Raw genomic sequence first — 25,289 nt, 5'->3', positions numbered from 1 at the left:
GGGTGTGTCAGTAATCAAAAAGCGCATGTAATGCTTTAACCAGAAGTCATTTCAGTCACTTCCTCGGTCCAGTTAGAGTAAGAATAGCGCAAAATAAATACTTTTTTTGTTGCCATACTTTGGTATTTTAAACATATTACTTTGGTATTTTAAACAAGTTTATGAATGATATCAAACGCAATATTTACATTTAAAATATATGAATATTTTATTAATTTACTCAGACCCAGCGTTTACAGCTAAATATTTTGAGGCTCAAGAAATAAGATACATAGCAAACTTCAAATACTTAGCAAAAAATGCAAATGTAAAGAGTTGGTCCCATGTGTCATGAGCTAAAATCTATGGTTCAAAAATGTGCCAGCCCAGGACCTCAACCAGCATCTTCACCTGCTTGTCTGAGACCAGCAACCCAGACAGCTGATGAAACTGTGGATGTTGCAATGAAATAATTTCTTCACAAACTGTCAAAACACATCTCAGGGAGGCTTACCTTTGTGCATGTTGTCCACACCAAGGTCTTAACCTGACTGTCGTTCAGTGTTATATTGAAGTCTGTTGATAAATTCACCTTCGTTGTTGACCACTGGCACACTGCTGATGTGTGTTCTTTACGGATGAATCACAGTTTTTATTGTACTTGGCCATAACTCGTAAAATCTCTGATATTGTTGCATGTTGCATTTATAGGTTGGCTGCATGTGTCTACTTCAGTTGAGGACACAGAATGGTAAATCCTTTTTATCATAGCTTATATTATGTTGCTTATTATAGATTATCTCAGTGTTAAGGTGGACAGGAGAATCTCTGCTTGGCTTTAAGATTATGAGGCAGTCTAGGACAAGTAACCAGATGTTTTAAGGTCTGCCTTTTGTGGTTGCCTGCAGGAGGCTTAAGGGACAGACATAGAGAGGAAAAGAAAGCGACAGAGAGACAGGAAAGATGTGTGTGTGTCTTAATTGGCTGTTAATTACTCTTGGTATTATTAAGTAAACATCTAATAATGTACAGTAAAGTAATAAAGTACTTGACACAAGACCGGTGCACAACTATTTAAGTTTAGTTTTCTATTTATTTATAAAAAACAATAGATGGCTCAATATGATGAGATGGTCATTGTTGACTTGGAGACAAATGGTTGGTCTACTCCTGTTACCAGTTGGTTTTTCAGACCTTGAATGAAAGTAGCAGGCCACAAAGGCATTCCACATCCATAGCAGTCATACTGTAGTACTGGACCTCCATGGGTTCCTCTACTGCAGATAAATATATCGGATGTAAAGTTAATTTGATCACAATGATTATTTGAAATGTTTTAACACTGCACCTCACATTTCTCAAGAATACAGTATATTCTAAAATAAAATCACCATTGAATGAGCTGTGAATATTGATTAATGTACCTGGATCTTTCTGTGGACCATTTCTCCACTCCATAAAATTATTCTCAACATGGGATGGCATTTTGAAACATGCACTGACCACTTGCAGGGTACGGCCATGGTTAAGTCAAGGATCGCGCTTGTTGGCATTGACCCTGCTCAACAAGTTTCGCATCGGGGTTAAACCCCTGACAATTGGGTTGAAGGGTTAATCTGTGATTGACAGGGTCCTGAATTTGATCCAGATACTGGGTATTGTCAGAACCAAGAATCCTGACATAATTGTCCACGTCCATGGGTCCCTTTTCAGCACGACATTGCAGATTAACATATTGGATTTTAAGTTAATTAGATAAACATTATAATTTGAAACATTGTAAGACATCACAAATAGCTTTATACAACCCCCTACCCCAAAAAGAGTGTTAGCATTCGGGTCTTCCGGGCATCTTAAATTCTAAATCATATTCCTCAAGAATGACTGGATCTATAATTAAATGGAATGACCAACTGAAAGAGCTGTGAACGTTTTTGAATGTACCTGGATCTTTCCATGGGCCATTGTTCCAGTCCATAAAACCCTTCTCATCCTTAGAGGAAGGGATGGCGTTTTGAAACATGGACAGACCACTTGCAGGGTACGGCAACGGTTGGATGCTGAACGGTGTTGGTTGGCACTGTCCCTGGTCACAAGGTCCTCCACAGGTGTTAAACCCCGCACCATTGGTTTGAAGAGACAGATTAAATTGATAATGAAAGAAATATTTTTTCTTTTCAAAAGTATTTACAGTATACAGAAAAAACTCAAAAATCTAAGACTGTCTGTATGTACACAAAAGGCCTATTTCTCTCAAATATTGTTCACAAATACGTCTTCTCCTTTGCTGAGATAATCCATCCACCTCACAGGTGTGGCATAATAAGATGCTGATTAGACAGCATGATTATTGCACAGGTGTGCCTTAGGCTGACCACAATAAAAGGCCACTCTAAAATGTACAGCTTCACTGTATTGGATGGGTCCGGGGGGGTCTGGGGGGTTCTGAAAACCAGTCAGTATCTGGTGTGACCACAATTTGCCTCACGCAGTGCAACACATCTCCTTCGCATAGAATTGATCAGGTTGCTGATTGTGGCCTGTGGAATCTTGGTCCACTCCTCTTTAATGGCTGTGCGAAGTTGTTGGATATTAGCAGGACCTGGAACGATGACGAACTGCAGTTAGGTTGAGACCCCGATGAGGACGACGAGCATGCAGATGAGCTTCCCTGAGACGGTTTCTGACAGTTTGTGCAGAAATTCTTTGGTTATGCAAACCGATTGTTGCAGCAGCTGTCTGGGTGGCTGGTCTCAGACGATCTTGGACGTGAAGATGCTGGATGTGGAGGTCCTGGGCTGGTGTGGTTACACATGGTCTGTGGTTGTGAAGCCGGTTGGATGTACAGCCAAATTCTCTGAAACGCCTTTGGAGATGGCTTATGGTAGAGAAATGAACATTTGACATTCCAGATGAAAGTACAGTAATGATATGTGACATCTGCAGTCAACGCAAATCGAAAGCTCAGTGTGTAAACTTGTGTTAGTTGATGATGTGTGTGTCTTACCATGTTGTGATTTTGTTGTTTTACTTTCTGACCTCTGGTACTAAAAATAAAGAACCACTTTATCAACATTATTTAAACCAGACCCCTTTGTCATCTGTACAGTCACATTGCAGGACAGAGGCAGGAGAAATGATTTTTCTGCAGGATGCAGTGACTGAAGGGGCATTTTTCATAAATGAGGGGGCATATCTAATTCATATACAATTTGCAATGTTTATGGGGAAACAAAACTGAGGGGGCACAGAATCTATCTGGAGGGGCAATGTCCCCTTTCGCCCCCCTGTGGCGCTGGGCCCGGTACTGAGAAGTGTTATCACAGAAATTCTTCATTGATTCACTTTGAATTTGCATTTCATTGCATTGTACTTTTTTATGCAGGCCTGGTGTTTCAGTGACAAATTATATATTTGGCGTAGTACACCACTGCGTAAAGTTTAGGCTCAGTTCTTGTAGATCCGAGCCTATACTCAGTGATGGAGTACAGGTGTCAGTGGTAGCGCAGGAGTAGTGATGACAGGTTTAAATGATAGAATTCTGTAAGTCAAAGACCCAGTCCTGAGGGGAAAGAACAGTAAATAACTTCATGAAAAGAGGTAGAAACACATTAAATAAAGATGAACTTTGATCTTCTCTTTTTGCTTGGTAGAGTGTATATATAGCAAATAGTGTGATTACGTAATAGGCCTTCACTCGTCGCTAAATCAGCTCATCTACTCTTGGCATTGGATAAAAATCTAATTTAGAGATTGAGCTCAGAGATGCCCACGCTGCCACAAGGAGTCACTAGAGTGCAACAAAGCAAGGCAACCATAATCGATTACTTACCCCCAACTCCGAACGTTGCTGGCAATTTGCACGTCTTTGTCGGACCCCTGGGCCAATACGTGAGGAGGACTCAAAATCTTGTCTCGCAGAAATGCTGCTAATTGCGAGGCAGTGACTTTACTGCTGTGCTATGAATGTATAGTTTTTAAAGATATTTCTCTCTGAGTTGACAGTGAAGTGAATAGGCAGTTGAGGTTAGAGTTAGGCTCGGTGCGCTTTATGATGACTCCTTAACACTCCTCATAAAAAGGTTCCATCTGATATCAGCAATCTTCAGAATTCTAAATAGTTGTGTGTACAAACTCTAAAAATAGAAAAGTGAGGTGTAACTTAGCGTTTAACAAAAACTATGCAGTTTAGCTAGATATGTTTGATCCAGGTGACAGCAGAACATCATGCCATGCTATGGGAATTATTGAAAAGTAGCTGCAATGATTGGCCGACATTTTGTTTTCTGGTGTATCTCTCCAAATTTGTGATATCCAATTTGTGATGAATGCCCAATATCATCGCTGCAATTTCCAGCAGACTCGGGAGAGTCAATGTACAGATATGTCTTTCACACAACATTCAAAACGCGAGAACATTAATTCTTAACTTATGAACAGTCAATATTGCTCGTATCCTTGATGAGGAATATTGATAGGCTCACTTGTTTAACACCTGGTATTTGTCGTTTCAATTCAGACTGGGTGTTGAAAAAAGTACTTACTCAGCCACAACCCAAATTTGGGTCGCAACCTACTAATTACAGTTGATTTAGGGTGTGCGTCCCCAAAAGATGATTCATTTTCTATGGTACAGAAATGTTGATCTAGCCAGAATTTTTTTTTCTATAAATGTTTAATTTAGCAAAGATTAATTACTGTTATTTTTTTAACAGAAATGTTGGACTATCATATTCCCACATGCTTCAATGAAACACGCATTATCCAGTTTAATCTAAACCTAGAATGTATCTCACTTTCTACCGATGTAATCTAAGGGCAGGGAAGTAAAGTGTTAACTTTTTTTTTTTTTCAATGATCTGGCGCCACCCATCTCCTAATTCGATTCACAATGACTGATTCCAGTTAGGTAATATACAGTACAGCAGCACTTGCAATAATATTGAAAATGCGGTCTAGCACGAGGGTTGCAGAGACGATGTGTTTTTGACATGCATGTCAGAGAGAGCTACGTCGACTAGAGGCAAACTGTCAACACTTGCAGCTCCGCGAACATAAGTCAGTTGATGACGGAAGAGAAAATTGGAAAGCCAAAAGCAGTATTTTTTCGCAAAACAACAATCAGTAGTTTCTCCTTCTGATAATCTCTCGTCTTTATCTGGTTAGTGAAGCAAAGTCGTGGTGCATAAATGCGAGGGAAATAATTGACACAGTAATCGAGGAGGGAGCGATGCATTTGTTCAGCGTGTCTAACACAGAACTGTAGTTTTTCAAGGAGCGAGGAATGCTATCTGAGCTCGCGCATCAATGTTTCACTGGGGCAAGTGGAAGAAGAGGATGGGCGCGAATAGTTCTTCCAAGAGACCGGTCTACGATGAAAAGGAAGATGGTAAGAAAGGACAAAGAAAGAAAAAAAAGCATTGCTATTATTTTAGGTTCATGGTAAACTATAGCGCCACTCAATTTACACTCGAGTCAAAGTTGCGGTAGCCTAGCTTCAGGCTACGTTCATAAGCTCAAGCAAGATCATATAGGTTCCATATGGCAATAAGTGATTACCGTTATATGACAACCAAGCTTTTTGATTTCACCGCTTTCAAATATGTCAAACGTTAGCCTCTTCAAAAAAACATGGTGGGCTAATGCAGCCTAGAGATGCGGTTGGGGGTGTGGCGTTTAACTTTAGATTGATGGACACTACCACGTTTTTATCCAGTTTTTATGCGAGTTAAGTCATGTATGGAAACATTCACGACAAGTGTGATGTGTCTGTAAAATAATAATGCCATGAATCCATTTATGCGCATAAATCGATAGAACAACAATAACATCGAAGTCAACTCAGTCATGTGATGATGCTTGTTCTTTCCCACTACTACTCAGAAAAGCGTGCAGTTTATAAGGCTACAGAGAAGTTATTAACTTCACACTGGTGAAATCTATTGTGGTAAGCTGGATGTTGCATTCCAATAATTGAGGGTATTATTCCTGGTGACATTGATGTGTGCCTGCCGGTTGACCAATAATGATATTGCTCTTTCATTATAATCAAATGATGAAACGTAGGTGCTCTACTCGCACCGTATTTACGAGATGATTTCTAGAACCCGGTTGCCAACAGAGTATGGCACATCTGCTATTATTGCAACATATTCTGTGACTGTTGATTTGAAAATTCAATGAAGATGCGTCGAATTTCCCCCCCCACTCGATATGTAACAATACAAGCGAAAAGTAAATTGTATGTGCCCTATGATTAGACTACGTAATCACGCACTGTTTTTATACGCAAAAGTTTGAGGGTTGGAACATTTGCATATTTTACCCATATTTTGGAACTGCGGCTTGAAAACTGACGCCAATTGCACGGATGGAAATTAAAACGTCGAGGAATCAAAATTCCAGGCCATAACAATTGTAGTTTTTGAAAAAGGAATAGGTCTATTATTTGCACCGTTTTTTTTAATGACTATAGTTTAGGAGTGACCTGCAGTTATTTCTGTGTGTATATTTTGCATTTGATTTATTAAGGGCCTTTTCACAGGCCAAATTATTCAAAATAGTTACACCACATTCCACATTTTACAAAAGTTTTAACCAAATGATGCCAATGTATTTTCTGTTAATGACACACTAGCAAATCATCCAGAAATAGGTGACTGAAGTATATCTGGCTTTGTATTTATTTGTTAGTTCAAGTTGTGGTTACAGTGACATTGGTTAGATAGCATCAAAACAGTTGCAGACTGGGGATCATTTGTGGGGTTGGCATGTTTACTGTTGCATTGTCATTATTTGTAGATCACTATTTAACTATAATAATTAACATTTTTGTTTCTATCTAAATCTGGCCTATTTCACATACTACATTTGCACAGGCATAACGGTTTAGGTATTTTGCCCAATTAGGCCTATTGGCAAAATCTCTAATCCAAATGGTGAAAATAGGCAAACGTCATTACATTGCTATCTCATTCCTAATTCTATGCAGTCAGTGTCAATACTTGTGGGATTAAATGCAATGCAAATGTCTCATTAGATTATTTCTGCCTTTCCAGGAGGAAAATGTTCCCTATCACTCTCTGTGCAAAGACAAATGGAGATGAATGCAATCCCTTGAAACTTCACTTTCACATTCACATGCATAATTTTAATGCAGCTATTTTGTCTGAACTATTAGCTCTCTGAAATATAAGCATGTAAGGTAATTGTTAATTTTATTATTAATTATTAGGGCATGCATGAAAGTCATGCAAATGTATTGCAGTTTTCATTATGATGGAGAATAAGCCAATTGGAGCTGAACCAAATAGGCCTAGCTTTGAATCAATGCTCCTTGGTGGGGTAAAATACTAAGGTTGCCAACAAATGATCAGTGATGACACATGGTCCTACTAAGTCACTGAAACTAAATTAGGTCAGTTTACTGCAGAGTTGTGGTAAATATTATTAGGAGGGGATGAAGATTGGGGTATGTTTAGCCACAAGGATGACCTATTTAGAAACAGAATTTCTGTCCATATGGTTCAGATTGCACTTGTAATGAATCAATGGATGTCAGAAAATATCTGAAAACAGTGGGAATTATGTTAAGCAGTGGACCTACAGGTTTTCAGTGTTATTTTTTGTATCGAGAGGCGCTTTTTGGTTTGTAAAATGGAAAGCTGTAGAGGGGGTCTGTTTGTGGAGGAAAAAATGAATGCAATTTGACAGGCTTGAGTTTCCCCCTTTTGACTTTGGATTAGTGGACAAGCCTCAAGGCTTAAGGCTGGCATTTCAAAAATGGGGACATCATTTCTCAGTTTTCTAGTCGTCTGTCATCTCTACAGACAGGACTGATTGATGCGTTCTGTCCTACACTGTTGTACTGTATCTGAATCACTAATCACATTAAAAACGAATTGCTTCAGTCAAACCCAGACTCCACCTCACCCAGAGTGCTTGTTGCAGTGATCATCAGTGCCCCCCTCAGCATGCATAGATGCACATGAGTGAAGACATCCGTATGCCATGGTGCAAGAGGGGGTTGATTGAATTCCTTTCACAATGTAAACATTTCAGGGATTCTATTCAAGACTATGTTCACCGAGCAGTGAGTCTCTTCTTCTTCTTGAGAGAGAGAGACAGAGATACGTTTTTGCTTGAAACATGTGTGAACCAACCCAGAGAACAAGAGAACAGAAGATTGGCAAAGATCCCTGAAAGCTTTTCTGAACAGCACAGTCTTGAGTTGTGCCTGAAAACGAGGACAGACACTGCAGACCTGATAGTCTTTAAGTGTGTTCCACAGCTGCGTAGCTGGAAAAGCCCAGTTAGTCCTTTTTTAGTCTGCTGCACAGCGGCTGGAAGGGAGATGGACCTGTGGGGCGGGAGGGTAGACAAGGAAGTGTTGAATGAGGTCCGACTGGTACTTGGGTCCAGGGTTGTAGATATCTTGCTAGGTGTAAACCAGAATTTGTATGGTGTGTTATGAAGAATGTGTAAACTTTGGGCAAATTTGTCTTCTGAATATTTAGTCGTTTAAGTCTAGAAAGTGACTTTTTATTTACATCCACCATATGCAAACATTAAGGTTTTTAGTTCAAAATAAGTTGGGCAACCAAGAGACTGTCATATTTTCAAATCCTGGTTTCAGCATACGTACCAGCAGTGGCCAGGTGTTCAGTAGAGGGCAGTGCAAAAATTTCTCTTAGGCTCTTGTGGCTGTTGGACAGGACTGCCTTGTATAACTATGCTAGGTTGGCTGCCGATGGGCTCAGTCGGGGTTGTTGGCCTGGGCAATGCATTCACCTCCAATGTGTGTGCTGACAGCAACCTAATGGCTGAGCACACAGTGTGATAAGATGCAACACGGCTCAGCAAGTTTTGTGTAGGAGGACACATCTCGAGGAGGAATTTTTACAACAAGGCAAGGCCATACTGGGTGATTTCTTTGGTGGGCAGAAAATATTAGAGCATTAAAAGTGCCCTATTTTTATAGGCTATGCATTTAATCTAAACATATTGAAAATGTATGCAATCACATACTGTTCAGTCGTCTATATTGATTGTGTACATGAAGTTTCGTCTGAACGGGCATCTACATCATATTGGATCGTTCTTGAATTGTAGTGGTAATTGCTCTCAGATCATCATGCATCTTGTCAATAACATGTAATGTCACTTGGTGTTAACCATTTTACATAAAGGGAATAATGTGTGGATTGGTACTGGGTAGGCAGATAACATGACTTGTAAATAAAGGATAAATAATATGACCATACGATCGTAACTTGATTGTAGGAAGGCTTCTCCATTTATTTAAATTCTCCAGATTTATTAAAGTTATCTTATATTCCCTCTTTTTGACAGTACAATCATACATCACTTGTTCTATATGTAGTTAATTAACTTCTGCTTTACTAGCCTGGCTATAGAATGTGAACACATTGATGCAATTTAGCTACCATATTAGTCTTTTTAGAATGGGACACACCCCGAATTCCAAGAAAAGATTCTCAAAAAATTTGCCCAAATGCCACTATAATTCAAGTACGACCCTGCTGTGTTTGGGTTTTAGTTTCTCAGAAGGGTGTCGGTTAGGTATGGCAGTCACAAGACTGTGATATTGAAATAGGCTAATCCAATCCTGATTAACATGCAGATGTAGTTTAGCTGTGCCTGGGAAGATGTTCTTTATCTGACAACTCAAACACAAATCTGCCAAAGTGCTGTTGTTTTCTCTATATCTAATTCATTGAAAACAAGAAACTAAAACTGTGGGCATGACATAGCATTTGTCAGGAGCATGGAGTTTTGAGTGGCCATGCAGTATTTGTATCTCTGGCTTAATGGAGAGCTCAATGATCGACCCATCTCCAGAGTAAAAGGGGTAGATGGCTTTTTCATGATGAAAGACTACTCTTAATCGTGGTTCTGAGGTAGTGTGTTGCAGCTAGCCTTATCTTTCAATTTTTTACATTCAAGACATTGTGCAGTGGCTCCATAGTCACATTAACACTAATGAAAAATACACAAAAATACACACAATTATTTCTCTCAAAAGCTGTGCACAGATCAGGGCTGAATGACATTACTGAACTGTAACCCTGTAAAATCTACAGAATTGTGGCCTTTATATTTTTGTACAGTGTTGTATAACATGTTTGTAGAATAAGTCCCTTACTGACTGCAGTGAATTAAGCTACAGAAACAATGTGATAATGGCTGGAGTAAAGGTTGCCTGTGTTTGCTGTTCTCAAAATGGTGTTAGTCAGTATGGAGTAGAACCTTCATTAGGCCGTAGTAGGAGACTTGGCTAGAAAGGCTTCAAACCGAATGATGTTGCCAGGTTGTCCTAAAGGGTCTAAAGGGTCAAATAGAACACTCATCCTCTTCATGGCTGTCATACATCATGTTGTTTCTAAGAACTACTTCCAGCCTTAGTGACAATAAACTGTATAAACCATATGAACGTATCCAATTGCTCCTTTCTGTACAAAGGTCATGCGAATGCTTACACAATGAATTTGTGAGCCGAGAGAAAGAAGCACTTTATTTTGAGAACCTCACCTGACTACTACAATAATGCACATGCTATTGAAAACTATACATGGAGACATACATGCATTCTTCTATAGAGTCCACTGGGCCGGTTCTTTCTGTATTCCATACAGTTAAGGTGTACCGTGTGAGTTGTATGTTCTGTGTAGTGTGTGTGCTTTTGTTCTTGAGTATGCGGGTATGGAGAATGGAGCGGAGTTGGAGGAGAAAGATAAAGAGAACCATGGCAGATTGCATGCCTGGAATATCAAGCCCTCTGTTTCTTTCATCTCAAGCATTAGTGTTTGGTTTTTTCTCTGTCTTTGTGGAATAGAGCCTTAATGCCTGCAGCAATTAGCTAGTACTCTGACTAGTACTGACTAAATGTCCTTAGTAATGGAATATGGCTGACACGCCTAAAGGCAGCCAACTTAATAGTGAACAACTCTCTTCCTTCTGTAGTACGCTACTGTATTGTAGTTAATGAAGTGCATCCCTCCCCTCAGAAGAGATTAGCCAGTTGTTAAAGGGCTTCGAATGTATTTGCAATTCCCTTAACCTTGCACTCTCTTCCAGTGATTAGCAGGAGACAGTGTTCATAAATCTAGTTTCACACTAAAGATGCCTTCAAAGAGATGTATGCTGACATGAAAACAGAAAGGAGAAAGGTTGTTTGGTCCGTGCAATTGTGTGCATGCGTGCACACAAGGATATCCTTGTGTTAGAGACTGTGTTGGCCAATAATACATGCTGTGAGGAGAGGATTAGGAAACAGAGATTGCAATTGATGTCAGCACAGTGGGTTGGATGAGAGCCTGTTATGGTAAGTATGTATTCTCACACCTGCACATTTATCCCATTTCCTTACTCTTTGGTATTTTTGTAGCTTACGTGTTTCTTCTCAGGATATATCAGGTTTTAAAGATATATTGATTATAATAGGCTAATCTTAAATTGTTGTTTTGAAATGAAATGTGGTAAAATTTGTCTGTACTTTTGCAATGTTTGTTGTTGTGGCTGATTTTATTTTATCTGTTATTTGCAGCAAAAAAATATTAATGCACTCTAATAAACACTAAAGCCAGGTTTTAGCACGTATTTGCACATTTCCATTCAGAATTGGGTGTCTACATTTACTAGTTTTACTAGTAAATTGGGATTACCCAAATTCTGTAACATTATATTTGGTTATTGATGGAGGATTCTGTTGGTATAATCTCTAGTTACAGTGGATATAAAGTCTACACACCCCTGTTAAAATGCCAGTTTTTGGAAAAAGAATGAGACATAGATAAATCATGTCAGAACTTTTTCCACTTTTAATGTGACCTATAATGTGAACAATTCAATTGAAAAACAAACTGAAATCTTCGAGGGGGAAAAATAAAAATATTTCAATAACCTGGTTTCATAATTGTGCACACACACTTATAACTGGGTGTGTGGCTGTGTTCAGAATAAACCAATCAAATTCAAACTCATGTTAAGTAGAAGTCATTACACACGGCCATCATTTAAAGTGACTCATTAATCAAAAATAAAGTTCAGCTTTTCTAGTAGGATTTTCCTCACATTTTCTTAGTTGCATCTCAGAGCAAAACCATGGTCCGCAGAGAGCTTCCAAAGCATCAGAGGGATCTCATTGTTGAAAGATCTCAATCAGGAGAAGGGTACAAAATAATTTCCAAAGCATTAATATGTCACAACAGAGACATTACCAATAACTGGACGTCCCTCCAAAATTGATGAAAAGACGAGAAGAAAACAGGGAGGCTTCCAAGAGGCCTACAGCAACATTAAAGGAACTGCAGGAATTTCTGGCAAGTACTGGCTGTGTGCTACATGTGACAACAATCTCCCGTATTCTTCCTATGAATGGGCTATAGGGTAGGCTGGCAAGACGGAAGCCTTTTCTTACAAAGAAAAACATCCAAGCCCGGCTGAAGTTTGCAAAAACAAACATCAAGTCCCCCAAAAGCATGTGGTAAAATGTGTTATGGTCTGATGAAACCAAGGTTGCACTTTTTGGCCATAATTCCAAAAGTTATTTTTGGTGCAAAATCAACACTGCACAACACTAAAAGAACACCGTACCCACAGTGAAGCATGGTGGTGGCAGCATCATGCTTTGGGGCTGTTTTTCTTCAGCTGGATCCAGGGCCTTAGTCAGGGTGAAGGGAATTATGAACAGTTCCATATACCAGGCAATTTTGGCACAAAACCTTCAGGCGTCAGTTAGAAAGGTGAAGATGAAGTTCCCCTTTCAGCACAACAACGACCCAAAGCACACATCCAAATCCACAAAAGCATGGCATCACCAGAACAAGATTAACGTTTTGGAATGGCCCAGCCAGAGCCCAGACCTGAATCCAATTGAACATCTGTGGGGTGATCTGAAGAGGGTTTCCACATAGGAGATGTCCTCACAATCTTACAGATTTGGAGCGCTTTTGCAAAGAAGAGTGGGCAAATATTGCAACATCAAGATTTGCCATGCTAATAGACTCCTACCCAAAAAGACTGAGTGCTTTAATAAAATCAAAAGGTGCTTCAACAAAGTATTAGTTTAAGGGTGTGCACACTTACGCAACCAGGTTATAGTTTTTATTTTTATTTGTATTTTATAATTTTTTCCCCTCAAAGATTTCAGTATTTTTTTTATTGAGTTGTTCATGTTGAAGGTCATGTTAAAGGTGGAAAAGGTGACATGATTTATCTTTGTCTCATTCTTTTACATCACAAGAACCTGGCATTTTAACAGGGGTGTTTAAACTTTTTATATCCACCGTATGTGTTACCTTTTCAGTTGTCAGCATCAGTTATTTCAGGTGATTTTTCTTTTTTTTGTTTTTTTACAAGAAGGATTTGCTTACCTTAAGCCTCTGATTACTTGAAGAATAGTTGTCTTGCCTTGAGTCAATCTTTAAACCTACAACCATTAATGAAATGAACCCAGCATATTCCTTGCATATTTGACCTCATTTCACAATTAGCCCCCATAAGTATGTATCAGTCTGATGCATATCTTGGATACCAAGCAGACTTATATAATTAGAGATTTTAATATCTTAACATCACCTATTTTTCTTTTGATGCATGATTGACCCCCAAAGTGGCTCTACAATGTTTGGCAAACATGTGCCCTTCAAATGTTGAATGTCATTGTTGAGAACCCAGGGTTTGTTTTGAACGTGTTTATTTCTAGGTCTGTGAGATTCGAGAGATGCGTGCGGCTTGGTCCCTGTTCCTCCCCCAAGGCAGACTTTAAAAGGGAGACAGACAAGACAAAACTCTGAGCTACACTGACCACACCGCAATTACTTCAAGCAATTCCTCTCTTAAACACAAATTGAGCAGTTTAAAAAAGAAACTGTATTGCTTCATGGAGGCGTTCAGACTGCCAGACACAGAAATTGTTTCATTAACTCTGTCAAACACAGAACATGAGACTGGCATAATGACAAATGGTAATGAAAAACAAATGTTTTCAAACCATATTTGGCCTTAAGAAAATTAGTTTGTGTATGGGCCCAAGTTGACAACGCCTTACATCAGGCCCATGGGGTGGTTTCTCCTTGAATGCTGGAGTGACGTTTACTATAAGTCAAGTCGAAACATCTGTATTCTCCCACTGAAATTTAAATAAAAAAAATAATCACTCAATGTCTAAGTGTGCTCCCTACAACTTAACTACTAGGCCTACATGTATTTTAAATTCACACTGATCTGCTTCTATACCAGGTCATAGCACTGTCTCTGCTGGTTCTGTGGTTTTAAATTGTTACTAGTTGTATGGACAAATCTGCAGGTAGCTGGTTTGAAAATTATGTAATGGACAAAAGGGTTTACTGAATGTGTTAAATCCTATTTCCAGCAAAAAACCGGGTGTCTTACAGCAGTGTATCTCACTTCTCCTCACGGACCAGCTTTTGAAGTTTTACAGAGCTAGAAACACCTTATTCAACTTGTGAACTAATTATCACTCCCCTTGGTTAGGTGAATCAGGTGAGCCAGTTCAGGGCAACAACAAAAATATGGAATTTCTGCCTGACCCTGAGGAGAGGATTCACAAATGCTATCCTAATTCTTAGTCCAGTGCTTTGCACTGATACAGCTAAATGTTTTCTAATTGAATATCTACTGTAATGGGTTGGCTTTACCCAGAGTAAAAATCCTGAACAGGACAGTTGACAATGTTAGACCAGAGACATAAACAAGGGCTTCCAAGTTGTATTGTATGAGTGTTTCTATATTCTCCTTCCTTTTATCAATCAATATAATCACAATAATTAGCACGAAACAAAACCGTTGGATCCTGGTCTGAAATAAACAAATCAAAGTGCTAGTATCAAACGATCGACGTCACCAGGCTATACTGCCTATAAGATTTGGGGAGAGTAAATTATCGGGCTAGCGGGCACTAGGCGTTACTTAAAAGATTTAATAGTTGGTTGCATAAACGTCTGGGCTCTGTGTCGTTTGTTCTCTCCCCGTAGCTACTCCAAAGAGCGAGTTCCAGGCCTGAGGTTCCTAAAGTAGGGCAGAGAAAAAAAGTCTTTATTGACAACATGTGAATCAAATTATCTCTACCCTACTCACACTTCAGGCTAGGTTTCCTCTGGGTACACAAGTTCCCAGGAAGCTGTTTCCTCACATTATTAACTTTCACCTGTATGCAGATTACACCGTTTGGTATTCCCAGCAGCTGACCAGACTTTTTTGGAATGTACATACAGCCTTTATTGACCTGATGGCTAATGCAGATGTAAGTAGTATACAGTGCTTTTGGAAAGTATTCCGACTCTTTCACTTTCTTCACATTTTGTTTTACTTTAGACTTAGAATTGATTAAAATAATTGCCATCATTCTACACACAATACTCTATAATGGCCAAGCGAAAACATCTTTTTAGAAATTTGTGTGAATTTATTGAAAAACATACCTGAAATGTCTCATGTAAAGAAGTATTCAGACCCGGAAGTATTCTCTCCTCAGATATTCAGATATTTGGTTGGGCCACTCAAGGACATTCACAGACTCCAGTGTTGTCTTGGCTGCGTGCTTCAGGTTTTTGTCATGTTGAAAGATGAATGTCTGAGGTCCTGTGTAGTCTGTATCAGGTTTACTTCAAGGACCTCAGTTTAGTGCTTAGTTCATCCTTCCATCAGTCCTCACCAGCATCCCAGTCTTTGCCGCTCAGTAGCATCCCCATAACATAATGCTCCCACTACAATGCTTCACCATAGGATTGTATTAGCCAGGTGTTGAGCGTTACATTGGTTTCTCCGCACGCACCAATTGGCAATCAGGCCCCATAATTCGGTTTTGGTCTCATCAGACCAGCAAATCTTTTTCCCCATATTCTCAAATTCTTTCTGGTGGCATGTCATATGCCTTTTACTCAGGAGTGGCTTACGACCCGAAAGTCTTAATGCCTGGATGATGGAGTGCTGCAAAGATGGTTGTCCTTTTGGAAGGTTCTCCCATCTGCAGAGAAACATTGAAGCTCAGTTGGTGTGGATGTTTTGTTCGAAATCTGAATTGAATGAAGACCCCTTTTTTCGGATATTGAATTCTACCAAGTTGAATATTCATCTAGCCAACATAACTGAGTTGATGGCTACTTTAACTTTTAGATGCATACATTTGAACACTGTCGAAGTAACTCCAGGCTCAGAATTCAAATAATCTGTCATGTTTAGTCAAATGAAAAGTCTGGAATTGTTATGGCTGTTGTCTCTCAAGTCAGTACAATTGTCTCAAACTTCTCTTTTTTTGTGCATGGGATTGTGGGCCATATTACCTAAAAAGAAAACAATGCGTGGTTGCATAGATCTTCCCGGCCTGACGTTACACAGTGCCGTACTGGGGTAAGGAAGTCAAAATTACTCCATCTACCATTCGCACCCATTCAAATTAGCCACAAAATGACCTTGTTAAATCGTATTCTCTTGAATGAAATGAAACCGTTTTCTCATTAACTGGGAATGTTGTTTGAAGTATTTAAGGCAACGAATGTTGGTGCTGTCTTTAACCTACCTACTCCATACCACTTGGCCATGGGGTGCTGTTAGCATGTTAACCTGCATTAACAAACAAACAAAACAGCTAGCACAGCTAACCCTCATTAAAATTCAGTGTTTGAAGTAATTTTTTTATATTGTATTATGGAGTTGACTGGTTACGACAACTTGAGTATATCTATAATTTTTAACACCAGGAAAGGAGTTTTACTTAAATTTTTATTGGAAAAAAGTAAAAAATGTGTGTTACTATAGCTTGAAGTCATGCTTGGCTGAATTAATTTAAATGGAAAAAACATTATTTCTGTACCCCAGATGTTCCCATGCTTATGAAAATGTCATTATGCTGTGAGGATCTTTACTGCGAAAAGTCACTGGAGATAGTAGGCTTTGTAGCTTTTTGATAAAGTTATAACCTGCTCATTTCTTGACAGATGGTTAAAATAGTCTGGTATCGAATTTTATTTTGGAAGCCCATGAGGTTAGAGATGTTTTAAAATATATATTTTTAGAGCAGTGTTATTTCAGCTGAGAAACTAAATGTTTTCCTGATCCCAAGAACATGTATATACTAGTTTCTTAAGAATATGTGAATTCTTTAGTTTCAACTAGGGATGCAATGGTACAGTGGGCCCACGGTTTGGTACGTATCACGGTTTGTGTGTCACAGTAATGTAATTAACTGAATTAATCATTACATTTTCTCATTAGTTGTCATCAACATTATCTAATTACATTTTACTGAATTCCGGCATTAAATATCGGCCATCGTCCACCTTGCTCTAGAAAAATCTGAATCGTCCCTAGAACAAATCCATACTGGATGTTCTGTGCTTTCTACAGCACAATGTGGAGTAAATGTCCTTGAGTTGAGGCAGTATGCCCCCAATGGTGCTTTGGTCCCTACACCCAAAATAGACCATTGCAGACCAGAGAACATCAAGTACTAGCATTAACTGGTGTAGTACGGTGGTACAAAATGTGTGTTTTATAAAAGAAAGTATGTGTTTACCCCTCTTAGCCTTTTAATTTAGTTACGAAGAAACAGGTGCACTTGCTGCCTGAATAGGGTGTGTATATATGAGGGGGACCAAAGGCGTACAAGGTTGTATCCAGGTATTCACATTTAAGTTAGACAGCAAGATGAATTGACTGCATCTGTTGGCCTTTGGGCCAAGTAAAGAAAAAAGCTTTGTAGGGTAGGTGCCCTTAGTCTGTAATGAAATTTCATAGTGTATAATCACTATCCATGAGAGTGCAAGCCAAAAAGAGATTATTCACTGTCCATGAGAGTGAAGGCAAGAAATATGAAGCTGAAGAAAACAGATAATTGGCTGTGATTGACAATCTGCACATTTAAGTTGTTTGACACAGTCCTATATTGTTGGTTTTTCCAAAATTTGATGCTGTCATAACGTGTGGTTGCGTCCAAAGGGGAGTATTGGTGTTTCTTTTTTTCTTCCCCTCTTTCACCAATCGCAAATGCAACAACTCCCAAAAGGCTTAGGAGAGATGAAGACCATTATAAGCTTTCCTTCTACCCATCCATACCAAGCAATTCAGCTTTTTTCCACACTTCTCTCTTCCAAGGAAGTCACGTGGATAAACGCATGTGAGGGCACTGTACAGATGCCCAAGCTTCCTTAGGGATATGCTACAGTGCAGTTAGACCAGGAAATCCCTACTGGCGATGCCTCCTTGGCAGTTACAAGACTCAAACCTAGACTGTGGTGGTCAGCTTGGTGCAACAAATGAGCACCTTAGCCTGCTGCCCCACATTAGAGGCCCCAGGTATGTTTTTCTCCCTGTATGTGCAAATGTGTTGAAAGGTGGTGTCCATTAGGAATCAGAGATGCCTTGGGAAGGTTTAGACTCTTCATTTATTCATGTCGCACTTTGGAGGTCAGGGACAGGTGGAGATTCTTTCTTTTTTTTCTTCTGCAATATATCCACAACACAGATTGAGTCTAGGAAAGGTGACTTGGTTGGTTTATTCTCGGACTGATTCTGTCTCTTCTGTGATATACGTATACATTTTTCTAAGGGTTATCCAGATTCCTGCACTTCCATACCTTTCCTCCACCCTCCCTGGAGTAGTAGTCTACACAAAAGAGGCGTACATTTTTCAGTGCTAACCTATACTGATGATGTAGTAGCGAATTCCCTACGGTGAAATTAGCAAAAGTTTTGCAAGGGCAAGTGACTAAGAACCTCTTTGTTGTTTAAATACAGTGGATATAAAGTTTACACACCCCTGGTGAAATGCAAGGTTCTTGTGATGTAGAAAAATGAGACAAAAATAAATAATGTCAGAACCTTTTCCACCTTTAATGTGACCTATAACGTGAACAATTCAATTGAAAAACAAACTGAAATCTTAGTTTCTTAGTTGCATCTCAGAGCAATCAAGTTTGTCCATTTCAACGGTAAAGAAAGGATGGAAGGATGGAAGGAGGGGGTGAGCAGGCTTGGGTCTTTGAACATAAACAAAAAGGAGCACAAATATAGCACTTCCTCACATTGGTTAAAACAAAATACATGAGTTGAGTGGATGGACCGTATTGACTACTCTGGTTCACAGTTCTTCACTGAAATTGATGCTGGTACTTATTTTAGATGCCGGTACTAGTTAAAGTTAGTGGACAGGCAGCCTTATGGGCTTAGGACAATTCCCTTTGATGTCAGCTTACTAACCCAGACCATGCTGCTGTAGGCCAGTGTGACTTACTTGTGATGCTGGGGTGGTGTCATTCTCTCAGTGGCAACACACTTGACTCATTCATAAAAAACTGCTCACTGAACCCATGAATCGGCCCAGCATCAACGCTGACAGAGGCTCCTCCCACCCTGCTGCCCATTGGTTCCCCAGGGAGAGTATATGTAAATCGACCTGCAAAGAGCTTCCCTTTGTTGGTGCTTGAATTGCATTCAAAAGACAGTGCTTCTTGCAGGTGCCACAAGCTATTTGTCATAATAGGAGTGTTTGAAGAACACTAAGAATAATCTTGTAAATGCAGCCATTACCATACCATAGATCCTAGTCCTTCCACAATAACAGTTTGTTTTCATAAATTGCAGATTTACTTTGTTTGCAATTTACTGTTAAGAGGGGATTTTTATTGTATTTTTTATTAGGAATTTTGGTGTGTGTGTGCATGCATATAGTGGACAGAGCGCTGTGTCCTAGATAACTTTGGAAGGCTTCACAGAAGTCAGGTGTATCTGGGCCAGAACTCAACGTGTCTTGCTTCAGCCCCAACCTAGAACTGGACAGAACTAGGTCTCCCATTTCCTCTCTTAAAAATACCTGCATACAATGACAAAGAGGTTGTAGTTAGGATTTTTGTCACACACAAAGCCTAGAAGTGATGTTTGTGACATCATCTTTTCTCATTAAGAATCAATATGCAATAAAGGAAACACATTTTAGTGTTCATTCCTCCTGCTTTTAATTGAGTGTGCACGTGCACGTGTGTGTGTATGTGTGTTGGCAGCTGGTGTACTGTAGAGATTCATTATTCAGCCCTTTGCGTACATTTCACCTCCAAAAGAGTATGAAAATAACATGGTGTACTGCTCCTTCCTCGTGACCAGCCCAGACCAGCACCCCCTGCAACATCCCACCTGAACAAATCTATTAATAAACCATAGCCCCAGTTATTTTTTCTTCTCATCCATTTCCCTTCCATCCCTCTCTTTCCCTGTGATCTTAAAATAGATACAGTGGGGAGAACAAGTATTTGATACACTGCCGATTTTGTAGGTTTTCCTACTTACAAAGCATGTAGAGGTCTGTAATTTTTTATCATAGGAACAATTCAACTGTGAGAGACGGAATCTAACACAAAAATCCAGAAAATCACATTGTATGATTTTTAAATAATGAATTTGCATTTTATTGCATCGTATTCCCAACAAATAAACTTACAGGCTAACTCAGAGGGGCAATACTTGTGTACCAGAAGTTGAAGCTGTTATCAAAAGGTCTGGATTGAAATTTTACTTAACTTACCCTCCCAATTTGGAATTAAATCTGAAGTTTGAATTTTACAATGCAACCTATAACTATTTGGATAGTGACACAAGTTTTCTTGTTGATTTGCAATGCTACAAGGACATTGGCAGTTGAGTACTCTCAGCTTTAATTTGGATGAAACATTTAGAACAGCACGTTTTGTACATTTTAAGGGTAACAAAAGTATTTGCACAATTGGCTTCACATCTGAATCTTATTAGGCTAGTATGTTTGTTTGCATAATTAGTGCCTGAACCAGAGAGCTGTCAATGTCAAGTCTTGATCCTAGCTTTGCATTTGCATTTTTGGAGTTTGCTGGTGACTGAAGACAAGGCTGAAGGAAAAATGCCCCAGAAAACACACGTTTTTGAAGATGTCTATGAGGGGGCAGCTCCCGATATGCCCAAACCCCTCTGTTGGAGCACCCCAATGGAACCAGCTTAAACTTGGACCCTTGTCATTTTCAGAAAACATGAAACCTTACCTTTTCAAAGAGTATCTAAAATAACTCCAATTCCCTCTCCCCATAACTGTCTTTGTGACTAATACTTGTATTATTTATTTGTCTTCCTTCTAGTGCAAACTTTGCTGATAACTTCATTAAGTAGCTTTTATTTACTACTACAGAATTGCTTGGCTGTTCCTCTAGCTATCTTAAAATGTATGCATTAACTTGTATGCTGGAGTCAGCTCTACATTGCTTGATTTAGATTATCAAGCACACAACACGCCATATATAGAAATCTACTTCTATTTGTTGATGCTGGTTTTAGGGAGGATCTGCTGTCTGAAACTTTTACCTTTGGGAAGGTACACAAGTAGGGTCCAATTGTCTGAATCAATTTTGCCACCATGCAGTCCCATGATGATAAAACAATGCTAATAAGGATGGTGATGATTATGCCCAGCTTGAAACCACTTTCCTGCCTGTACTTGTAGTGGTCTTAGCTCTGTAATCGCAAACGTTGACCTGACTTTGCTTGTTGTGGTCTTAGTTGTGTAATCGCTAATGCTGACCTGGCTACTGAGTATGCATGTTGTGGTCTTAGCTCCGTAACCGCTAAAACGCTGACCTGACTGTGCTTGTAGTGGTCTTAGCTCAGGAAACGCTGACCTGAGAATGCTTCCAGTGGTCTGCTGACCTGGTTTCTGACTGGTGTGGCTGTGCTGACACTCTGAGTGTGGAGAGACACTGGTCTGAGTTGTATTCAACTCCCAAAGTAGTGACTGAATGACTTGTCTGACCCATAGGAAAATAATAATACAACTGATCAGAAAAAATCCAGCATTCGGTCATGCCATCTTTTATTGATGAGCCTCCAAATCATGAATAAATGATGTGCTAAAGCCACCCTAGAAGTTGCGAATCGCTGTGAATTTCTTAAGTCCGTTCAGCTGAAAGAACACAGCCAGCAACTGTGGGATGATGGCATGCAATGATGATGTGACATATAGTTACCATGGTAACCTCAGATGTGTTCTAGGGATTTTGATCTTGTTGATTTGTGGCTCCAACAGCACCACTGTGCACATTTGCATGGGTTGCAATGCATTGGCACATCTAGGTACACTGAAGGGTAGAAAAGTTCTCTGTACCCTGTGTCTCTTTTTCGACAGCCCTATCAAATCACTGGTGTGAACGCTGTGTGCGTAGAAGTCAAATCCTTGTCATGTGAGGGTTGGCATTGCTGTGAGTCTGTGTCTTGATTGTGCCTTGTTGAGCTTTATAAATGAGTCACGCGTGTGTGCATGCTCACGCTGTAATCACAGGCATTGACTGTTTGATCTCTTTTTATGCTGAGCGTGGAGGATTTGACGTAAACAAGGACGTGTAGAGCAACAGTGCTTTTACAGGATGCATGTATGCGTGTTGCCTGTGCGTGGGCGCGTTTGTACAAACAGCCGACGAGTCGCATCAGTCTTATGACTGTGTGGACAGGGACCTAGCCGCTGCTTACTGTCAGCTACAGACTATACTGTTAGGGATACTTGAGAGAGACCGGCAGAATGAGGTTGGCAGATCATCTGAACGCCTCCATCAGCGATAATGCACTCATTCTGAAGGGATTTCTTATGTTTTATTTTTGATAGAGTGGTAAGACAGACTGTGAAGCCAGTGTAGACCAAAAACACTGGTACGTTTCTGGCAATAGCTGAAAGAACAAAGACAGGCAAGTTGAAGAATTATTGAAAGTGAGAAAGAGCTGGTGAAGGAAAAAGTATGACAATCTGGAAAGGACTGTAGAACTTTGAACTGATTATTGAGCTTGTTTTCTCTTCTGAGTATGTGGAACACAATCATTGAGGATGTAGATGCTAAAAGAAACAGGCCCACACTGTGTGAAAATCAATGTTTTCCATTCACTTCTGCAGAGACACTGCAGAAGCCAATGATGTGGAGTGTTGATTGCACAAGCCTGTGATCTGCCCTCTATTGATCCGACTGAGATTCACACAGTTCCAGTTCATTCTATTGCGATCAGTCGGTTTGGATTTACATACTTTACTGGATGACTCAGTCTAGTTAGTTGGCAACATTCATGGAAGAAAGAAACAACGAAACACCCACAAGCCTGAATGAACATAGGCCCACAAACAGAATTGGCCAACAGTCAGATTCTTATGGTAATGGCTGCTTCCAGTTCCTTAAGTGGATATTATCATGTCATTGTTTAAGCAGTCCAACATTACGATTCTCAGATTTTGTACTTCCACTGTCTTTGAGGATGAGAATGAAAAAATAACACCGAAGACAATTAATTCAGAAAGGAGAGACTAAAGAAAGCTTATTCACATGCAAGTCAAGAATCTTGAAGCATGAACTGGATCAGAATGGTTTAAAGTAGGCTGCCTGACTTTATGCCTGGCAAGTTTCTATGTTCCCTGTTCTTGTCATCATCCCTTTTCTATTCTTCTCCACAGATTAGTGGAAATGTCTGCGCTCATAAGTATGTGTGACAGTGTGCGTATAGATAGCCAGCAATTACACTGTGAGGCCTCCCTGGGAAACTATGATGACCACCTAATGATGCAATTTTCGCAGATTCATTAAATGTAGTATTCAGTGTTAAGTGTGGACTGCCCCCAGTTTTTAAACTACGATGGCTTACTTTTTAACGACACTGCGTCTGTTTTAAAGCTCATTAATGTTGTTCTTCCATGTGTTATGATTGCCCCTAAACCTTCATGGCAATACAGTTCCTGAAGACATGCCCGTGATACACTATGGGCCGGTTTCGCATGCACTGATTAAGCCTAGTCTTAATCTAAAAACACTAAACTCAATTGAACTAGTTTGTTTAGTCCTAGACTAGGCTTAATCTCTGTCTGCAAAGCCGGCCCTAAAATTCTAAAACTCAAGATACTGTCCCCCCCATAGAGTGTAACTAAGGCAAATATATATCTCTGCATCTGCAACAACATCCTTTTTCCTCTCCTACAGCTTCCAGTAAGATATTAATAATTTAAAATAAAGGCCAAGCCAATGCCTGCCTGTCTGGGCTTTACACATTTTAGTCCATCAATGAGTTGTCTTGACAAAGAGGAATATTACCACTGGCAACGTGCTCACATGTCCTGGACCAACATGCTGAATGCCTTGTTTGGGTAACTGCCAGTATGACTCAGTAATGAATGGTGCTTGTCAGGACAGTAGTACTGAGCCAGGATTGAGGGTTCTGCGGCCATCCATACCTAACAGGTATTCATATAGGATTAGAGGTTTCTTTTGGATAAAAACCTGTGGCAATAATATTCTTCTATGTCCCTATGATTCGACTATTTGTTTTACTGCTTTAGCCTTCGGAATGCAGCGCATGTTCGTAATTCCGTAAAGTTTGTGAAATCGGGTGGGTTTTTTAGCAATGTTTTCTGGCCTTCCCTGACAGTGATGTGATGGTCTGATCACTGCACTATGGAGGGTCTTCTGTGTTCATGCCTTTTTAAAAATAAGTCATGAAGAAAAAAGGGATTGATAATGGGACCCCCCCTTTCATTAGTAAACACAGGGGGATTTTAATTTACGGTGTGATCTGATTATTCATTCACGTGAAGATATTCGGTGAATGTCAGATCACAGAGTCAGATACTCAGTTGAGATTTCAAAGTCTATTCAAGCCTTTGAAATGTTGTAATGTTAGCTTTCATCTATATCACAAAAGTGTTTCTCCTTCATGAGCATTTACGTGCCAACTGCAGAGAGTGTTACCAGCTTCTATTGACCTTCCAGGTGCCAAGGCTGAGGGTCACCTACTGAAAAGCTAATTTCAGTGTTGTTTACTTGACATGAAAATGTATTCTTTTTTTATAAAGTGGGTGTTTTATTTGTCAGATGTACAATGTGTATCATGTGCAGATAAAATTTGGAAATGTGTTTGGCAATTCCTTCTAACCCTTAGGTACCCTCAGAGAATGAGGTCACAGCCAGGGGATCAGCCATTAGTGACGGCGAGCCTGGAGCACTTAGGGTTAACTTTCTTTTTCTTTGTAGCACTGACTTAGCTGACAACTACTTTACTGAGATTCTTTATTAAAGTGAACTTACTGATTTGCGTAATTGACCTCGACCTAGCTGTCGGAAGACAAATGCACAAACTGTGACTCACTCTGAATAAGCTAAATTACTTAATTGTAATAGTAAAAAGAAACTGTCTTACTCCAGGGCTGAACAACAAATTTTCACCATGATGGCACAGGGATTCAATCCAGCAACCTTCCAATTATTGGCCTGACACTCTTAGCCAACAACAAA

General features: G+C 39.7%; 1 protein-coding gene across 1 annotated transcript in view; it reads left to right on the top strand.

Moving 5' to 3' along the window:
* Positions 1-4,851: 4,851 nt before the first annotated feature.
* Positions 4,852-25,289, top strand: part of LOC105010717 (serine/threonine-protein kinase 32C) — a 105,036-nt gene continuing 84,598 nt past the window's right edge. The window contains exon 1 of the mRNA XM_010870251.4: positions 4,852-5,368. Coding sequence (XP_010868553.2) covers positions 5,287-5,368 — 82 coding nt within the window. The 5' untranslated portion in view covers positions 4,852-5,286. The remainder of the gene's footprint in view (positions 5,369-25,289) is intronic.

The sequence above is a fragment of the Esox lucius genome, chromosome 6 (genome assembly GCF_011004845.1).
Source record: "Esox lucius isolate fEsoLuc1 chromosome 6, fEsoLuc1.pri, whole genome shotgun sequence".
Lineage (NCBI taxonomy): Eukaryota > Metazoa > Chordata > Actinopteri > Esociformes > Esocidae > Esox > Esox lucius.
The sequence above is the reverse complement of the archived record's forward strand: the minus strand, read 5'-3'. Positions and strand labels throughout refer to the sequence as shown.